Here is a 19,463-nt window from a genome sequence, read left to right as displayed (position 1 = left end):
GTTTATAACATAATCCCATTAATGTGATCACACCTTTCTGAAATAACAGAACCATCGAACATTGAGCTGTCAGTCCTACCCCTCCTGCAACCAAGTCTCAGTAATGGCACGTGCTGATCCATGCCCTAAGCTCACCTGCCTTTCTCACAAAACACTTTGCATTGAAACATATGCAGCTCAGAATATTAGTTCCACCACGCTCAACCTTTTGACTCCTGACTTTGTATGTAGGCTTAACAACATCTTTCTCTACAACCATTCCACAATTTATTCCCATCCCCCTGAAACTAGTTTAAACCATGCCACCGCCCCCCCCCCCACCCCCACTGTGCAACACCAGCAAACCTTCCTGCTAGGACACACAGCTTTATAGCACTGTAGTAGTTTTGGTAGTGTTCTAATTTATTCTGTAGTTCATTAAAATACATAATTTATTACTCAGTTAAATGGTAGCTTGTCTTTTTCATACTTAATAAACTACTTCCATGAAACTTGGGCTAATTGGAGCGCCACTGAATTGGGCCGAGCTATACTAGTCCAGATGTGTCTTAATTAACCAGAATCCACTGTGTCATTGTTGAAAAATCAATATATTGCATTTTGTCTGAATCCAAGAGTTTATGCTCAAACATTTGACATTATATATCCCTTAAAACAAGCTCTTCTTGCCATTTGATGAATTAAATAGAAATAAGAGACCATTTTCCTTGGATTCAATCCAATTGTAACTAACTCAAGCAGGTTGGCAGCCCCCACGATAGCGGGGATGGCTCCAGCCATTCTGTGAGGTCGAAGGAACAATATATTTCATAACCATGTATGGTCAACCTACAACCTGAATAACTTCGATTTGGAATAGCATGCTTATTAGTTTTGAGAACTATTACTGCCAAAATTCAAATAGTTATTTTTCTACCATTGCCTGTAATTCTTCATAAATCTGGACCTAATGCCTTGGAATTATACAACTAAATATATCCATTTTTTTGTCTCCTGAAATACTCTGTAAAGCTCACCTATTGAATAGACATTCAGTGCCTAAATAGAACGCAGAATAGGACAGCACTGGAATGTCAGTCCCGTAACGTCATCCCGACCTTGCTGCCCATTTATACTCAACGTCCTCTTCCTGTGCACAATCCACATTCCTTCATTCTCTTCACATTCGTGTGTCTATCCAAAAGCCTCAAACTCCACCAGACTGCCTGATTCCATTACCACTCCTGGCAGGCATCTACCACTCTCTGTGTTTAAAAAAAGTGCCCCTCACATTGCCTTTAAACTTCCTCCCTCTTACTTTAAAGCATATCCTTTGGTGTTTGATACTTCTACCCTAAGGCAAAGATTCTCACCACCTACCCTACCTATGACTGGTAATTTTAAAAACTTCTACCAGGTCTCCCCTCAGCCTCCCAAGCCCTAGAGAGGACAGCCCAACTTTGTCCAACCTTTCCTCATAGCTCATACCCTCCTTGTAAATCTCTTCTGCACCCTCTTCAGAGTCTCCACACACATCCTTCATATAATGGGTCAACCAGACTGCAAGCAATACTCTGAGTGCAGCCTACAGAAGCTTTATATAGCAGCAGCATGGCCTCCTTACTGTTATGCTCAACACCCCTACCAATGAGAAGGCAAGCATGCCATCTAGTTTATCACCTTATCCACTTGTGTAGTGACCTCCAGTGAACTATGGAGTTGGACCCTAAATTCCCTCTGTGTCTCTATGCTGTTTAGGGATCTACCCTTAACTGTATACCTTCTCCTTTCATTTGACCTCCCAAAGTGCAACACCTTCAACGTACCATCTCCTTATCTTTGACTAGTGCTAGCCATCGTTCAGCTGGAAGATTATTCCATTGAAGAGACATGAACACAAAGATCTAGAGTGTGGTACCAATGTATGACAGGTGGAAAATTGCATATTTTCTGGTGGATAAACTAAGACCATAGCTATCTCCCTCATCTGGACTGAAAAGGTAGCATGGTATTCCACTGAAGGAAAGTAATGCCATTATCCTTCATCAAAATGTTGGACAACATTTTATCCTTCAATAATCATTCTAAAGCAGATGAGCAGTTCAGTCCCACATAAACATTCATAGAAGCTGATGAAAACAAACTTGCTTGTTTTCCCTACTTTACAACTTTGAGGTCATGGGAAATGCTGAGAAATACAAAGCGTTATTTAAGTGGATTGGACTCAATTCCTGTTTGATAGCCCTCTTATGATGTGGATTGAGTTGCTTTACTAGGTTAAAGATGATTTTAAAAAGTGTTATTTTTTTTGTAGAGCAGAGTCAATGCCTTATAGACTCCTGAGGAAGAACTGGGGTTTCTCTGGTTATGGAAGACCTCAGTTACTTAACGCAGATGCTCTGCTCTCAGATATAGAACTACTACTTCTTCACCAGAGGACAGTGCACAGATCACCCCCAGGAAAAGTCGAGGTATCCTCTAAACTCTCCTTCAGTTAAGGTCAAACATTACCAACCCTGAGCCAGTTAGCTTCACACGTTCTGAAACTGCTGACAGTGAATCTGCTCCCCCGTTACTCGCATGGGCTGCATTCAGCCCAACATTTTCCGCAGGATACTAGCTGGTAACAACTTCTATCACCATGGATAGCTTTTACAGATGCACCATGGAAAGCATCCTATTGGATGCAACTACTTTGCACAAGTTCATCACAAAAGTCAGCCTCCCCTCCATTGACTCCATCTGCCTCAGTAAAGTAGTCAGCATAATCAAAGATCACTGCCACCCAAGTCACTCTCCCTCTCTGACCTTCCATCAGTCAGAAGACACAAAAGCTTGAGATCACATACTACCAAGCTCTAGCACAGATTCTATTCCACAGTTACAGAACTCTTGAATGGATCTTTTATATGATAAGGAACTGATATCTCCATCTGCCTTGTCGTGGCCTTTGGTGCTGATTTAACTAACGGCACTGCAGTTTCTCAGTAGCTGTAACACTATATTCCGTATTCTGTTAATGGTTTGACTTTTGCACTACCTCATTGTATGGAATGGCCTGTTTGGATGGTGTGGAAACAAAGCTTCTTGGTATACATGACAACAATAAACCAGTTACCATTTACAGTAAATTCAGTTCACGGACAGTTCTCAGGAACAGAAACCTCATCTAACTCTCCTGTACTTCCTCCTCAACCATAGTGCGCTGTCCTCTATAGAATTTCAACCTCAACAGCGTGCGCATGTGGTCCTCTGATCCCAGACAAGTGCCTGGTACAAGAGGAGTAATATTTCTATTATCTACTCCTAAAAGTAAGAGAATAAAGGCAAACCATGAGAATGAAATTGACAGGTGGTGCTCGGGAAGGCAGATGGAGATCAATGATATCATTAGGTAAGATGTTGCCAAGACGTCTCCAAAAAGTTGAGTCACTCACCGCTTCTGGAATGTCCAGGACACCCAGGATGAAGAAGACATATTTGTTACCCTGCTCGAGTGGCCTGTTTTCAAACCCACCATAAAATTGTTTGTCACCAAGAATGAACTCCTGCGGGAGATTGTCAAAGCGACCTGCTATATAGGGCTTGGCGTGACCCAGCTGGCGACGGGTACGGAGACTTCTGCGTCGGCGACGCATCAGGTCCTGAAGAAGCTGGATTACAATGAGAAGAATTTATCAGAACTAGAGGAATCTGACAAAGGAACCAAGTGAAGATAGTTCCTCAAACAGATGAGCAGGAACTGATAACTATCAATCCAAATGCTTCAGAGGTCTCCCAAACACAGCTTTGTGTTACATGCTCTTACTGTTACAGAATTCTCTCAGTGATATAAGTTTTCTACGTGCTACAGGCTTTCTGAATGTTATAGGTTTTCTCACTGTTACGGGCTCCCTCAGTATCACAGGTTCGCTCAGTGTTATGAGCTCTTTGATGTTACGGGCTGTCTCACTGTTAAGATTCAGTGTTATGGGCTCTCTGAATGTTACAGGTTCTGTCGGTGTGATAGGTTCTCTCAATATTACGGGCTCTCTCAATGTTACGGGCTCTCTCACAGTTATGGGCTCTCTCAGTGTTACGGGCTCTCTTGGTGTTATGGGCTCTCTCGATGTTACGGGCTCTCTCACTGTTACTGGCTCTCTCAATGTCACGGGCTCCCTCAGTGTTACAAGCTCTCTCCGTGTTACAGGCTCTCTCAGTGTTATGAGCTCTCTCAGTTCTACAGGCTTTCGGTGTTACTAGCTCTCTCAATGTTATGGACTTGCTTAATGTTACAGGCTCTCTCACTGTTATAGGCTCTCGGTGTTACTGGCTCTTTTTTTGAAATATAATTTTTATTGAGGTTTCGAAATGATTACATGAAATGATAATATCTACCCTCCCCCCTCCCCTTAACCCTTTCCCCCGATATATACCCCTACCTGAAAAAAAAAGAAAAAAAAAGAAGAAAGAAGAACTGCCTGGATATTGGAAAGTTTCCACATGCTCCATGGGATTCAAAGTAAATTTAGTATATTTATTTATTACTTTCCCCAAGGGACCAACATCTTTATCATCGGAGCAACTAAATATGCCATTCTATCTTTTGTAAATATGGGTGCCAAATATTCAAAAATGTATCATATTTATCACTTAAATTATAAGTAATTTTTTCAAGTGGACTACTACTATAAGTTTCATTCTACCAACGATCCATACTTAAATACGAATCCAATTTCCAAGTAACTGCTATAGTCTTGGCTCCTGCCAATGCAATTTTTATAAATTTTTTCTGATAGTTATTCAGTTTAAGTTTCAGTTTTATCCCTTCTATATCACCTAATAGAAATAATATAGAGTTCCAGTAATTTGTTCCGATAAAACTCTCAAATTTATCCAAAAAGGTTGAATTTTGGAACAAGACCAAATAGAATGTAAGAAAGTACCAATTTCTTGATTACACCGAAAGCATTGATCAGATAAGTTTGAATTTAATCTATTTATTTTTTGCGGTGTAATATAAAATTGGTGTAAAAAATTATATTGTACTAATCTAAGTCGAACGTTTATTGTATTTATCATACTGTCAAGACACAGTCTTGACCAATTTGTTTCATCAATATTAATATTCAGATCTGTTTCCCACTTTTGTTTTGACTTGTGGATTCCTTGTTTAATTGTCTGTTTTTGAATCAAATTATACATAAAAGAAATAATTTTTAAAATTTTTCCTTTTTGAATTAAAATTTCGATTTCATTGGGTTTTGGCAAAAACATTGTTTGACCCAGTTTGTCTTTTAAATAAGCCCTTAATTGAAGGTAACAAAAGAAAGTATTATTTGATATTTTATATTTATTCATTAATTGTCCAAATGACATCAATATACCTCATTCATAACAGTCTCCTATAGATCTAATCCCTTTTTGGTACCAATTATATAAAAGTTGATTATCCATTGTAAAAGGAATAAGTTTGTTTTGAATCAAAGGTCTCCTTGCTAATAAAGATTTCTTTATTTCATTATCAACGTTTATCTTATTCCATAGGTCAATCAAATGTTTTAATATAGGAGATTCTTCCTTTTCCTATATCCATTTAGATTCCCATTTATATAGAAAAATCTTCCAGTGTATTTTCTCCTATCTTAACTAATTCTATTCTAATCCATGCCGGTTTTCGTTCGTCAAAGAAGGATGCAATAAATCTAAGTTGATTCGCTTTATAATAATTCTTAAAACTCAAGTTTCCATGTCAATTTTTCCAATGATATTCTTGACATCTTACCTTTCCAAAGAAATTTTCTCACACATTTATTTAACTCTCGAAAAAATTTCTGTGGCAATTGTATTGGTAATGTTTGAAACAAATACTGTAATCTAGGGTGTTACAGACTCTCTGAATGTTACCAGCTCTCTCAGTGTTAAAGCTTCTCCCAGTGTTACAGGTTCTCTCAGTGTTACGGGCTCCCTCACTGTTATAGGCTCTTGGTGTTACTGGCTCTCTGAATGTTACGGACTCTCTCAGTGTTACGGGCTCTCCCAGTGTTACAAGCTCTCAGTGTTACGGGCTCTCCCAGTGTTACAAGCTCTCAGTGTTACAGGCTCTCTCGGTGTTACAGGCTCTCAGTATTATTTGCTCTCTCAGTATTACGGGCTCTCTCATTGTTATGGGCTCTCTCAATGCTACAGGCTCTCTCACTGTTACAGGCTCTCTCAGTGTTAGGGGCTCCTGCAGTGTTATGAGCTCTCTCAGTGTTACAGGTTCTCTCGATGTTACGGCCACTCTCAGTGTTCTGGTTCTTTTGGTCTCTTCCCAGTAATTTTGGAGCCTCTGAGGGAGGGAACAGCTGAGTAATGAAGCACAGTGAAGAAGAGGGATGGAACTGACTGGCTATAGCACAGCAAGTCAGACCAGTCAGGAGAGACACTGGAGTCTGGAGAGATTAGACTGGTTGGCAGAGATTGGCAGGGAAGACCAGAGTAGCAACTGGGGCCAGTGACTGGTAGAGTGGATTGACTAAACAGTGGAAGAGCAAGTGAATCAGGGGATAGGCGAGACTAGAAGCTGAAGCTGGGAAAAGCAGATGGAAGAGCAATCAACCAATTTCTTTTACACACGTTAATATGTCATTAGAAGAAAGTAAGTGGAATTCTTTAATATAACTGCTTTTACAGTCTGTAGGTGGAGATGTTGTTCCCATTTGAGCTGAAGCTCTACCACATTCTACATACTTCTACAGAGCTAACAGGATTGTCTAATATTCCATGCTAATCTATCACAAAGTTACACACACTTTATTGAAATCTTATGCATGCTGGATATATTTATCTTGGAATTCACTTGCATAATGCAGATTCCTTTGAGCATTTTGCAAATGAAAATCTATTTAACCCAGAATAAAGCATGTATGGAATCATTTCCCAGTCAAGTCATTCCAACTGGAAAATCTGGCTAGTTACTTCCTGTTGTCAGTCATCTTTATCATCCCACTGGATTCTCACATGAGATGATACCTTTTCCCAAGTAATACATCGATTCGAGCATTTGCATTGCATTGCCTGAAGATGCTGAGTCTTGGACTTTGCTGGATGACGTGATTCCTTGGCACTCCCTGGAAGGTCTCACTGGGCTGGCCTGCTGCTATCCAATTTGTCTCCCTTTCACCTACCCTCACCTTATGCTCTGACACCACTATCAAACCCCTCCCCCACAATGGTCCCATTCCAACCTGTGCCTGCCTACCCATTTCCCACATTCCTGACTCCTTGAGCGTTGCCTTTGCTGATCTCACCCCCTTCTAACTGGAGCCAAAGCTGCTGTTGGCTCAAAGTAAGAATGAATCCTCCCTTCCTTTCCAATCCCCTCCTTCCTTATGGAATTTTAGTTCCTTAAGCTAAATGTTCCTTCAACAGAGTTGTGGGAACTCCTGCCTCAGCCATAGCTCCTCGTCCCACCTCTCTTCATGGCTCTGGGGTAACTGCTCCACCTAACATGACCACGTGAGGTAAGATGTGATGGGCAAGTCCTCTGACCCCTGGGAGATGGAAAAGGCACCTGGTTACTGGGAGGAAAGGTGTTTATTGGTCCAGTAAGGATGGAACAGCTAGCAATGAGAGTGATAAGAACATGAAAACATAAGAATTTGGAGCAGGAATAGGCCATCTGACCCGTCGAGTCTGCTCCGTCATTTAAAAAATCATGGCTGATCTGACCATGGACTCATCTCCACCTACCTGCCTTTCCCCCATAACCCTTAATTCCCCTACTATGCAAAAATCTATCCAACCTTGTCTTAAATATATTTACTGAGGCAACCTCCACTGCTTCATTGGGCAGAGAATTCCACAGATTCACCACTCTCTGGGAAAGGTAGTTCCTCCTCATCTTCAACCTAAATCTACTCCCCTGAATCTTCAGGCTATGTCTCCTATTCTAGACTCACCTACCAGTGGAAAAAAAAATTACTGCTTCTATCTTAGCTATCCCTTTCATAATTTTATGTTTCTATAAGATGTCCTCTCATCCTTCTGAATTCCAGTGAGTACAGTCCCAGGTGACTCTATCTTACCAGTGATGGTGGTAAGAATCTGGAACACAATACCTCTGTGGTGGTGGCAGTTAATCTTACAACATTTAAAAGTTACTTATGGAGGTATAGAAGGCAATGGACTAAATGTCGGTATATAGTACTGGTGTAGATGGATATCAGATACTTTGCATGGCCACGATGGGCCAAATGCCATCTCTGAGTGCGTTGAAACCTTCTGGATAGGAAGGGAGAGACTGGAAAGAGCAGGAAAGGTGAAGCACTTGTTGTCTGGCAACTGGAAATACCTAATCATGAAGGATGGAGAGATGAAAGATTTGTCTACGTACCTCTTCCAGATCCATCTCATCAGGACTGTGCCAGGTGTTGATAAACTTGCCGCGTGATTTCTTCAGCGGAACCACAATGATGTAATAGGCTCTGAAACACAAAGCATGCTCTCCTCACAACTTGGGAACAGAGAGCACAGGCTATATTGAGCATGAAGTTTATTCCGTCGTAAACATCATTAAACACAAGAGGATGAACCAATGTATGGGTCTCCAACGTGTGAGAATCTCTCATTCCTATAGCCTATGTAGAACGGGTTACCACAGGGATAGGAACTCAGTAGACTATCAACAACAGTCAGGAAAGATAACTCTATGACTATACACATAGAACTCGGTATCCTTTGGGTGCTTGGCCAGGACCAGAAAGGTCTAAGGCTGATGTTGGGCTTCAGAGCAATGTGTTGATCTCACTTGTAGCAGCAGATGACTATTTCACTTCAGTCTCGCTGGGGTAAGATGGTGGTATTGGGGGAGGAGCTGAGGGAGGGGTGTGGAGAAGAGGGATGGAGAAAGAGTGGCGAACACTAATGTGAATAACTGCTATTGGTTGCTATTTCACAACCCGACTGTATTGGTATTGGTTTATTATTCTCACATGTACTGAGATACAAAGGTTTTGTTTTGCACGCCATCCAGCCAGATCGTGCTGTATACCAGTATACTGAGGTAAAAAGTAAAAAGAGCGAAAATGCAGTGCAGTTAGACGAATAAGGTGCAAGGACCACAATGAGATGGACTGGAAGATGCAGATTGTATCTGGAGTGTATGAGAGGTCTCCTCAAGAGTCTGTAGTCAATAGAAGCTCTCATTGATTCTGGAAAGTTAGCACCACCGGGGTGGACAACAAGAAACAAAGAGGAACAGAGAGAGAGTAAATAAAATAAATAAAAGGCTAGAGAAAAATTAAAACAGTTAATTAAACATTTGCATGGGAACTAAATCAATGCACAGCAATCCCGATTCCCTGGGATGAACGTGAGAGAATATAAAGTTTACGTTAGGCCCTTTCTTACATGACTGGTGTCACTGTCTCCACCTTAGGCATCCGGACTAACAGGGTCCCATCGGGCTCCACCTTCTTGATGAAGTACGGCTTAGTGCCCAGGATGGCTGGTGCAGTGCGGGCCGATACCGTTTGCTGCAACCCACCCACCGTGTTGCCACGGTTCGTTAGCACGAATGAGTACTCTTTGTCCGGTTCAAGGTTGGTGATCAGCTTCTTGGTGGCTCGTCCATCCACCTCGACTACAGACTGGCCGTTTTTGTACTGGATCTAGGCACGAAGAGGAGAGAGGCTGAGAAGATGGTGATTTTGTCCCAAAATTACCAGATGAATACAGAATTGTACCTATGCCAAAATAGACAAATTGCAATGCAAACAATGAACTGTTTTAGGATCTCAGTGGGTCAGGCAGCATCTGTGCAGGGAAATATACCGGTAATGTTTCAGGTCAAGAACATTCATCCGGTCTGGACAAATTCAAAATTCAGTCCAGATAAATGATTTCAGCACAAAACATCAGCTGTCCATTTCTCTCCACTGAATCCACTGAGATTCTCTAGAAATATGATTTAAACTCCAGATTGCAGTGTCTGCAGTCTCCTGTGTCTCTAGTGAAATTGCGAGATTTAATTAATAAGGGATGAATGGCAAGATGATATTCATTCCTGAACATTGATTTTACACACGTTATCCAGTTTTACTCAGTATTTTACGTATATTTGCAATGGTTTCTCTTCTGGGATGATGCTACACTTTGTCACCCTCTCATCAAGTTAAACCCTTGAAGGTTCAAGGCTGTCCACAAATTCTCATGAATAATTCAGGCTCATGCATAAAACAGTACTTATGAAATACTCTGGTTGGAAGTGAAAAGTTTTGTACAAAGTGCTGTAAGTCCCAATGGTTCAGGTAAACCTTAACAAGAAATTTTCCTGACATTAAAGTCAAGACTATTCAATGGTGATAATAGGCATAGTATATATCAGGAAATTCAAACTGCCTGCAGCAATACAATAATCATGGGAGATTATAATGTATTATTGACCAGGAAACTAAACTATCAGCATTTATTTATTTATTATGATACGCGTAGAATAGGCCCCTTCCAGCCCTTTGAGCCGTGCCCGATTTAATCCTAGCCTAATCACAGGACAATTAACCTGCCAATACCAATTGGGACATCTTTGGACTGTGCGCCGAAACCAGAGCATCCTGAGGGAAACTCATACCGTCACAGGGAGAATGTACAGACTCCTTACAGGGTGGTTTCCTAGATCAAACCATTGAGGAACCAATGAGAGAAAAGGCTATTTTAGAGTAATCAGGGATTTTAAAAGGCTTTTAGAAAAAGATATTATTGTATGATTTAATTTATTAAGGCTGGAAGTAATTTAATTCAATCTGTAACAGTTGCTAAATCTAAACAAACCAATCTACAAAGATACTTGAGCTGGGTCAACAATAGGGTAGATTGGAAAAATACATGAAAAAAGTATGAAAAAGTTGTGGATCAGAAAGGACTAACATTTAAATAATGAATGCACAATTTATAACAGGTACATATCACTGCAAAGTTCAAATTGGAAATAGGAACTGACCATGGCCTCATCTCCCGTCCAAATTCCCCGCAAACGTTTGATCCCTCTGCTCTTTCAAAAATGTACCTACATCCTCAGTATAGCAAACTACAGCCACTTTGATCACTTTGTAATACAACGGACTTTATTTTCTTTTTTGTTGCTCTAATTGTGTTGCATCTTGTATAATTTTGCCCAATTTGTGTTGTTAATATATGTTTTTCTTCTGTATATTATGTATCTGATGATGCTGAAATTGACTTTGACTTATAAGAATTTTTCTGCTTCTTCTGGGGAGGAAATTCCAGAAATTCAATACTTTCCTGAGAAGAGAAGTGGGAAATTTGAAGAATTCAGAACAAGAGGACAAAGATCTGAGAAGGGAAGTTTGATTACAAGACCAATCTATCACAATTATAAAAGTTGGTGTTCAAAGCTTCTGCAGAAACACTAAACGTATCTGGTGACATCTATGTACTTTAATAATAAATCTACTTTAAACCTTGAAAAGGAAAATGGGGAACACCTCCCTCTCCCTTGCCAGGGAGAGAGAGAACCTGTGGTTTGTCGAATGTCGGATGAAATGCGAAGCCTTTGGTCTGTCTCTTTGCTATTGCTTAGCACATGCTTGGGCTCGGTGATAGTACGGATGCGTTTTTTTTGCTGGTGGGGGGAGGGGAGATCGTTGCTTGCTGCTGCTTACACGCAGGAGGAGGGAGCTGGGAGGGGACTTTGGGGTTCTCACATTTAACTGTCGTTCATTCTTTGGGGCACTTCTCTGTTTTTGTGGATGTTTGCAAAGAAAAAGCATTTCAGGATATATATAGTATACATTTCTCTGACATTAAATTTGACCTTTGAACCTTGAACCTTTGAAAAGATAAGCAGGTTATGTGAGGCTATTACCAACTGAGACAGGTGAAATTATATAAGAGAACAAGGAATTGGCAGAGAAATATATTAATTGTTTGTTTGTTTGTTTATTTATTTATTTATTGAGATGCAGTGCAGAATAAGCCCTGCTGGCCCTTTGATCTGGGCCACCCAGCAACCCCCGATTTAACCCCAGCCTAATCGCAGGACAATTTACAATGACCAATTTGTTGTGCATTTAATGTTTCAGTAATATTTGCACAATATTGTAAATATATTGTGTGATTAAGCATTCCGATGCTCAGCCGTAATAATGTTGCGCGAATTGCTGTGCTACAATGGTGCCCCAATTTTTGTGCTATTCTTACAAGTAAAACAAATATTTTGTGCTAGTATTCATGCAAGACATGAAAACATAAAAACCTCTTGGAAATAGCAGAGATCTACAGACTTAGAGAGAATGAGGAGTTGAAATTAGCATCAGTAAGAAAATTGCACTGAAAAGTTAATGAACCAAGAACCAAGAATTCTCCAGGGTCCAATGACTGGCAACTCAAGGCTTTGGAAGACCTTGCAATGGAAATAGTGGATAGATTGATATTTTCCAAAACTGTTTTCACAGATTATATGCAAATAGATGTTTATCCATGATTTAAAAGTTTAAGGAATGGGTGAGAGGGAACCATAGACCAATTGGTAGTATTGTGTCCATGCTAATTTCCCTTCCCAAGAAAAGATGTACTGAAAGATAGAGAGTGGGTGTACTGAAGGTTTACCAGATGGGTTGCTGGGCTGATGGACTTTGTCCCGTAAGAAGAGATCGAGCAGACTGGATCCGATCTCTCTACGGTTCAGGAGAATGAAAGATGATCTCACTGAAGCATACATAATCTGACTGGGCATAAAAAAAGTGGATACAAAGATGACGTTGCCCCGGGGTGGAATGTCTAGAACAAAGAAGGTAGTGATTATTTTGGAAATCACCACTCTGTGGTGATGGGGTTCCATTGCTGAGTATCTTCAAGATTTAAAATGAAAGGATTTTTGGAAGTTAAAGTAGTCATCAACCACAAGGTCAGTGTTGGGAAGTGGTACAGAGGCAAAAGGTGAGCCATGACTTTGCTGAATGGCTAGGCAGATACGATCCTGTCTAATTTAATCTCCCGTTTAATGGTCTACTTCAGTTTCAATTCTTTAGGTCCTTATATTCTTTTGCAAAGGAAGTCTAATCCAAGCTAAGTAGGTACAAACTTTGGATACTATGATTTGAAACTTGGAACAGTTGGGAACTACCCGTGCTGAAGTTTCCAGTATATGCTTTTACTGGAGAGGACTTCATGTTGCAAATATGAAGTGATAAGTTCCCCATTAGATCTCTTGTGATGTTTTTAAGAAAAACATGCTGAGACATGGCACTGTTGTGATTGGCATGTAACATGATTATTGCATGGCGTGCCAGTAACTGCTTTAGTTGTGGACCTATTGCTGCAAATTCTGAGACCACCCCAGGTTTCAGGCACTACACTACTGGCACTGTCCCTTTTTCTCTTCACATGGCAAAATACCTATAGGAACATGAGGGTACTGCAATGGGAGGTAAAAATTGGGAAATGTGCTTTGCTTGAATACCTCCATTTTGGGGTGACCTGCACACAGTAAGTTAAACGGTGTGCATATGACTCATGGTTTCCAAAAACTAAAGAAGAATTTTCCTGTTCTAGTGGGAGTGCAGCAAATTTTTACCAGACTGATTCCTAGAATGAGAGAGACAGCCAATGAAGACAGATTAAGCAGAATGGGTTGATATTCTCTAGAGTTAAGTTATTGAAAAATATAAAATTATGAATGACCTGATAGAGTAGATACTGAAGGACAGGAATATGTAGAATACTCAGTTTCCTCACTTGCAGACCCAAGTCAGTTCAGGTTGGTGACACCATCTCCAACAGCACAGGTGCTGTGTGCTTAGCCCCCGCTCCACCCACTTTATACTTATGACTCTGAGGCTAAGCACAGCTCTGATACCATCAGTTTGCTGATGCCGCAATCGAAGGTGGTGACGAACCAGCAAATAGGAGGGAGACTGGAAATCTGGCTGAGTGTGCCACAACAGCAACTTCTCACTCAATGTCAGCCAGACCAAGGAGCTGATGATTGAATTCAGGAGGAGAAAACCGGCACTCCATGAGCCAGTCTTTAACTGAGGATCAGAGGAGGTGGAGAGGGTCAACAACTTTAAATTCCTGGGTATTATCATTTCAAAGCATCTGTACTGGGCCCAGCACATTAGTGCCATTACAAAGAAAGCACAGCAGTGCCTTTACTTCCTTAGAAGTTTGCATAGATTTGACATGACATCTAAAACTTTGACAAACTTCTATAGTTGTGTGGTGCAGGGTATACTGACTGATTGCATCACAGTCTGGTATGGAAACATCAATACCCCTGAATGAAAAATCCAACAAAAGTAGTGGATTTGGCCCCATCCATCATGGGTAAAGCCCCTCTCACACCATTGAGCACATCTATGAGCAGCATTGTTGCAGGAAAGCAGCATCCATCATCAAGGTTCCCCACCACCCAGGCCATACTCTCTTCTCATCGCTGCCATCAAGAAGAAGGGACAGGAGTCTCAGGACCTGCACCACCAGGTTCAGGAACAGTTATTACCCATCAACCATCAGGGTCTTGGACCAATGGGGAAACTTCACTCAATTTCACTTGCCCATCACTGAAACGTTCTCACCAACTATGGACTCAACTTCAAGGACTCTTCATCTCATGGTCTCAATATTTATTGCTTATTTATTTATTGTTGGTACTTTTCTTTTCTTTTGTATTTGCAGAGTTTATTGTTCTGGCACATTGGTTGTTTGTCTATCCTGATGGGTGTGGTCTTTCATTGTTTCTATTGTGTTTCTTAGATTTACTGAGTATGCCTGCAGGAAAATAAATCTCAGGGTTGTATATGGTGATGTATATGTACTCTGATAATATAGTTACTTTGAACTTTTATTCTCCTGACTGTTTGCAACACTTCCAACCTTAGTCTCTGCCATAAATTTCAAAGCTTTGTCCTATACACCTATGCCATTAAATAAGTAAGAAATAAGAGTTAGGCTCAGGAAGCTCTAGATGGAAAGCAACTGTTGACTGCTATTCCCTACTTTCTGCCCTGAAGATAATTGTCCATACATGTTGCTACTAACACTTAATATAAATAGACCTTTGTTCTGCTATCTGGCATCTTGTGTGGGATTTATTCAAAAATCAGGAAATCTACGTAGCTATCATTTACTACGTTCCCTTGATTAACCTTCTCTATTATCAAAAAATAGCTTACCCAAACACGGTTTTCCTGATAAATGTCAGTCAATTCCCTTAGCAATTGAAACTCATTCAAGTGCTTATTAACTTTTATATTCTTATTATTTTTTTATTATTATTTTATTATTAATTTTTGAAGGTTTTCCCACAGCCAGCTAACTGTTCTTACAGCTTTTCAAAAAATGCACAACATTTAAGAAATTATGGCTTGGTTAAGCGTCAGCTCCGTTTTGATTCTGAAAATTGTGGGTTCAAATCCCACTCTAGAATCTGAGCAGATGATCTGAACTACTATCTTACTTCAGTACTAAGGGATTGCTGCAGTACCATGAGTATTTTTAAGTTGAATTATTAAACAGGTTCTACTTTCTGTTGAAGATTGTGCTTATGGCTTTAAGCCAGAACTTCAAAGAAGAACATAACGTTCTGTTCTTTTGTTAGCCAATAATATGATTTTAAACCAAAATTCCCCAAACAGGTCAACTGGTCATCCAGATTGCTGAGACAAAATGACCATTAAGGAGCAGAGGAATATGACTGGACCATTCTGTCCTCAAGATTCTTCAGCTACTTAAGTAGGTTTTAGTTCATTAATTTCTCAATCCTGTTTATCCACTCCATACCTTGATATGTTAACCTAATAAAAAAATCTATTGAATCAACCTTTAAAATTTCACGTAATCTAACTTCACACCAGTTGAGACTTTTCTCAATTGAATACAACTTTATAATAGCTCTGAGGAATATGATACAGCTCACATGGCAAAATTTCTTTTCCAACATGCGTGGTCCTAAAACTTGCTCCTAAAGATTTCTCCACATGAGTGCTAGGAACTGTAAAATTTCCCAACTTTACACAGAAAATTGATAATGGACTCCAATATTGAAGTTGGCTGGATGTTGGACCCCTCATCGAGTACAGTAACTGAGAGAAAATTTGTTGAAATCACCCAGTATGTATGCTGGGTAATTCACCCAATGGACCTGTATGGACAGTGAGTCCATCCATTTGAATGATGAGAAACAACTGTGAGCAATAAGGATACAGTAAGTATTATGTAATTGAATTGCTTGAGTTTCATCATCATCATTAGGTGCCATGCCATTCTGTTTACTTTGCATTTAAAGTTTGATTTTCTTCAGTTGTATCACTGACTTTTAATAGCTTTTGAGTGTCAGAAACATTTAGAAATAGTCATCACTCTTGACGGCCAGCTAAGCTCAGGGGAGGAAATTTGCAGTCTGTTAAAGGTGATTTTTGGGTACAGCTTATTCTGGCTGTCTATGTGACGTTGTTGTTCCTCACGAGATCCTGCTACCACATGGAGACTGACCATTTAGTACTGAGACAACATTTACTAGCAAGTTGAGACTTCCAGATCTACGAAGGTCAGCAGTGAAGATGGACCATTTGCAGCTGGTGTCAATTTATTTTTCACAGCTTCACACTCTTGTTAATTGGAATTCTACTCCTTACAAAATTAGATTAACCTTGATAAAAAATATCAAAATCATCTCTGCTAACAAAAAGTTAAACCAAGTACACATCTGAATTCTATGTTTCACAGGACAGGACAACCTGACCTGTGTTTAATTCACTGGTCCCAACCAGGTGGATGGTTAAGATCCAGAGTCACTTCCTGTAGTGTTCAGGTGGTTGTCTGAAAATTCGGGATCTCTCCGATAAGAGCTCTTGATCCCATGTAGGTTTGCCAGCCAAGTCCTCGTGTTGAGCAACCCCTTGAAGCTCCATTTTAGATTCATATATAAATTGTATTACATGCTACAGGTACCAGAAAAGCAATTTAAAAAAAATGCTAGAGGAACTCAGCAAGACAAGCAGCATCTGTGGAGGAAAATGAACAGTCAACATTTCAGGATGAGGCTCTTCATCAGGACTGTGATGAGAGTCAGTGGGTTTGTAGTAAATATCGGTGGATTTCTTGAGGTGGAGCCAGAAAAATCAGAGATACCAGAAGTTATCCACTGCTTGGAGTTCACCATGGGACACAACTTCAATAAGTTGGGTGCCAGCAATCAAATTTTATGTTAAAACATGATTTTACCCCCAAGTATGGAGAAGAAAAAAAAACTCTTTGAAAAAGCTCTGAGGTGATTCTCTGGCGAGAAATGACTTTTAAATTTGATGTAAAGTGTACAAATCAGGACAGAACCTGTGCTTCTTTTTGCAACTTCCCCAAAGCAGACGGCAAATTCACAGCTTCATAATAATTCCAGCCTGTTATGAATCCCAGCTGCAGTGTTAATAGAACATTAGTTATGTTGCCCTTGTTTTGACCGAGTGTTGATCTCCCTCCCACTGTCTTGACAGACTCTTGTATGTTAGGATGCCTTTTTTCTGATATCTATGTCACTGTCTGTTATACTTGTTCAGTTGTCTTTTCTCATGGCTAATTACTCTAACTCTAGTCAGACCAATACCCCAACCCGGAATTTTTAAATACAGGTTAAGCTTGTAATCTCAAAACTCTCTCCCTGCTGGGGTAAATTTCAATAATCAGTTATTCATTACTGACTCATCTTGGTAGATGTTGTTTTTGGATAGAAATTTACAATGAGTTTTGGAAGGCTGTTTAATATAGAGGTATGACTGGCTCTAATCTCCTGATACTATGGATGGTTAAGATTAGGATCTCTGAAGCCGAGAATCTTCAGTGCCAGCTCCTGAGTACTGCTCATTCAATTTTGAAAAATCCCAGTGTTGATAACTTGATCCCTAAGATAGTTAGGGATAAGTTCTAATGAAGGATCTTGGCTCAAAACATCGACTCTTTATTCCTCTCCATATATGTTGTCTGATCTGCTAAGTTCCTCCAGCATTTTGTGCTTGTTAACCTAACATATTTTCTGCATTTTACCGAGTCTAATAATCCCCTTCCCTCATCGCTCTCCTTCACTGTTAACTGAGCCTTTCTGTGTTTTTAATCAGACCAATCCTTTTCCTGATCGAAAATCTTGTCAGTTTAGAAGCATGAACCAAACGCAGGAGGGAAAGTCCCTGAAAATAAAGACATTTTGACAACAATCACAAGTTGTGTTAAAATTACTCTAAATTTCAGTCGATCCCCTAATTCAACATTATGTACTCGTGGGATAATACATGATAAAAATAAACATGCAAGATATGAATAGAGATTGGTTACTCTAGCGCTGTGGGAACTGTGATCCGTGGAAGCAGAATCATTATGTGACGACCTGTGGAATCAATAGCCAGCAGTAATCTGGACCACTGCCACGGAGGAGGAAGCCATACTTCAGCAAAGTTTGGCTTTTATCAGTTTCTGATACCACGTTGCCTACTTTAGCCATTCATTTGGTGTTAAGTATGACCTGCCATTCAGACCCAACGGTGGGGCTCAAAGACCATCTGCAAACTGTTTCACTTTCAGCAAGCATTCTCCCCCTTGCTGCATCAGCTTGAATTAAGGGCTTTGTTCCATTCCATTTCTTTACTCTTTCTCAAAATGAGGAAGGGAATGTAATTTAGAGGAAATGTTGTACCAATTTTTTCAGAGTAAATGAAAAAGCCTCATTAGATTGTACCAATTCATTTGATTTAGTCTTCTTCCAGGGCTTCTGGTGGAACTATCCCGATGAACCTCAAGTCACCACTGCAGCTCCTACTATGGCAGAGCGATCCCTCAGCAAGGCATTAAAAGCGGATTTGGTTGGAACACAGACACACACGGAATTACCTTATATGGAATGGGAGAGTCGTAGTGTTCTGGAATTTCCCAGCTAAGCAACACAGAGGTCTTCATTGCAAGTTTTACTCGGAAATTTTTGGGGAAAACTGCTGAAAAAGAAAGCAAATTAAAAGAAAAGGTCCTACGACAATGCAAATACACATTAGCTTTTCTGTAAGTACACCCTGGCCAACAGGAAAAACATCAGTAGGCCATGAAGGAAATCACCTCAGATTTTTTTTTGGTGCATATTCAATTAAATCTTCCATTTTGCCTCATTTGAGATACCAGAGTACAGAAGTACTACCACATACCCACCAGCAATGCATTGGTTGTCATTTGGTGGTCACCAAATGGTTTTTTCCCCCAACATTGAAGTACTAGTCTGCTGGATCTGCTCAGCTGGTCAATGCTTCATCCGGCAAGCACTGAAGCAAAACCAGATGTCCATGTGACCACCATGCCTCTCTGGCTAGTGGCCTGTACGTCTTCTAGAACACCTAGACTATCTGTTTATTGCTACCAGTCAGAAGTACAGAACAGCAGTCATTCCTACCTGTGTAGTTATGTTTGGAGCTTGCAGCGTACTGCCCAATGAGGACCTTCTCTACTGGGTATGACTTGCTGACCCCAAATGA

At 40.3% G+C, this 19,463-nt stretch overlaps 1 protein-coding gene across 10 annotated transcripts in view; it reads right to left on the bottom strand.

The window, feature by feature from the left end:
• Window positions 1-19,463, bottom strand: part of LOC140188305 (receptor-type tyrosine-protein phosphatase delta-like) — a 493,362-nt gene that overhangs the window by 96,243 nt on the left and 377,656 nt on the right. For 6 of the 10 annotated variants that reach the window (XM_072244426.1, XM_072244416.1, XM_072244420.1 and 3 more), the window contains 4 exons: window positions 18,835-18,935; window positions 9,352-9,611; window positions 8,336-8,426; window positions 3,417-3,632 (listed from right to left, as the gene is read on the bottom strand). In XM_072244426.1, coding sequence (XP_072100527.1) covers window positions 3,417-3,632; window positions 8,336-8,426; window positions 9,352-9,611; window positions 18,835-18,935 — 668 coding nt within the window. The remainder of the gene's footprint in view (window positions 1-3,416; window positions 3,633-8,335; window positions 8,427-9,351; window positions 9,612-18,834; window positions 18,936-19,463) is intronic. The other 4 variants (XM_072244417.1, XM_072244421.1, XM_072244419.1 and 1 more) reach the window with 1 other exon arrangement.

Source organism: Mobula birostris, chromosome 26 (assembly GCF_030028105.1).
Source record: "Mobula birostris isolate sMobBir1 chromosome 26, sMobBir1.hap1, whole genome shotgun sequence".
In the NCBI taxonomy this organism is placed as follows: domain Eukaryota; kingdom Metazoa; phylum Chordata; class Chondrichthyes; order Myliobatiformes; family Myliobatidae; genus Mobula; species Mobula birostris.
This window is presented reverse-complemented; position numbering and strand designations above follow the sequence as displayed.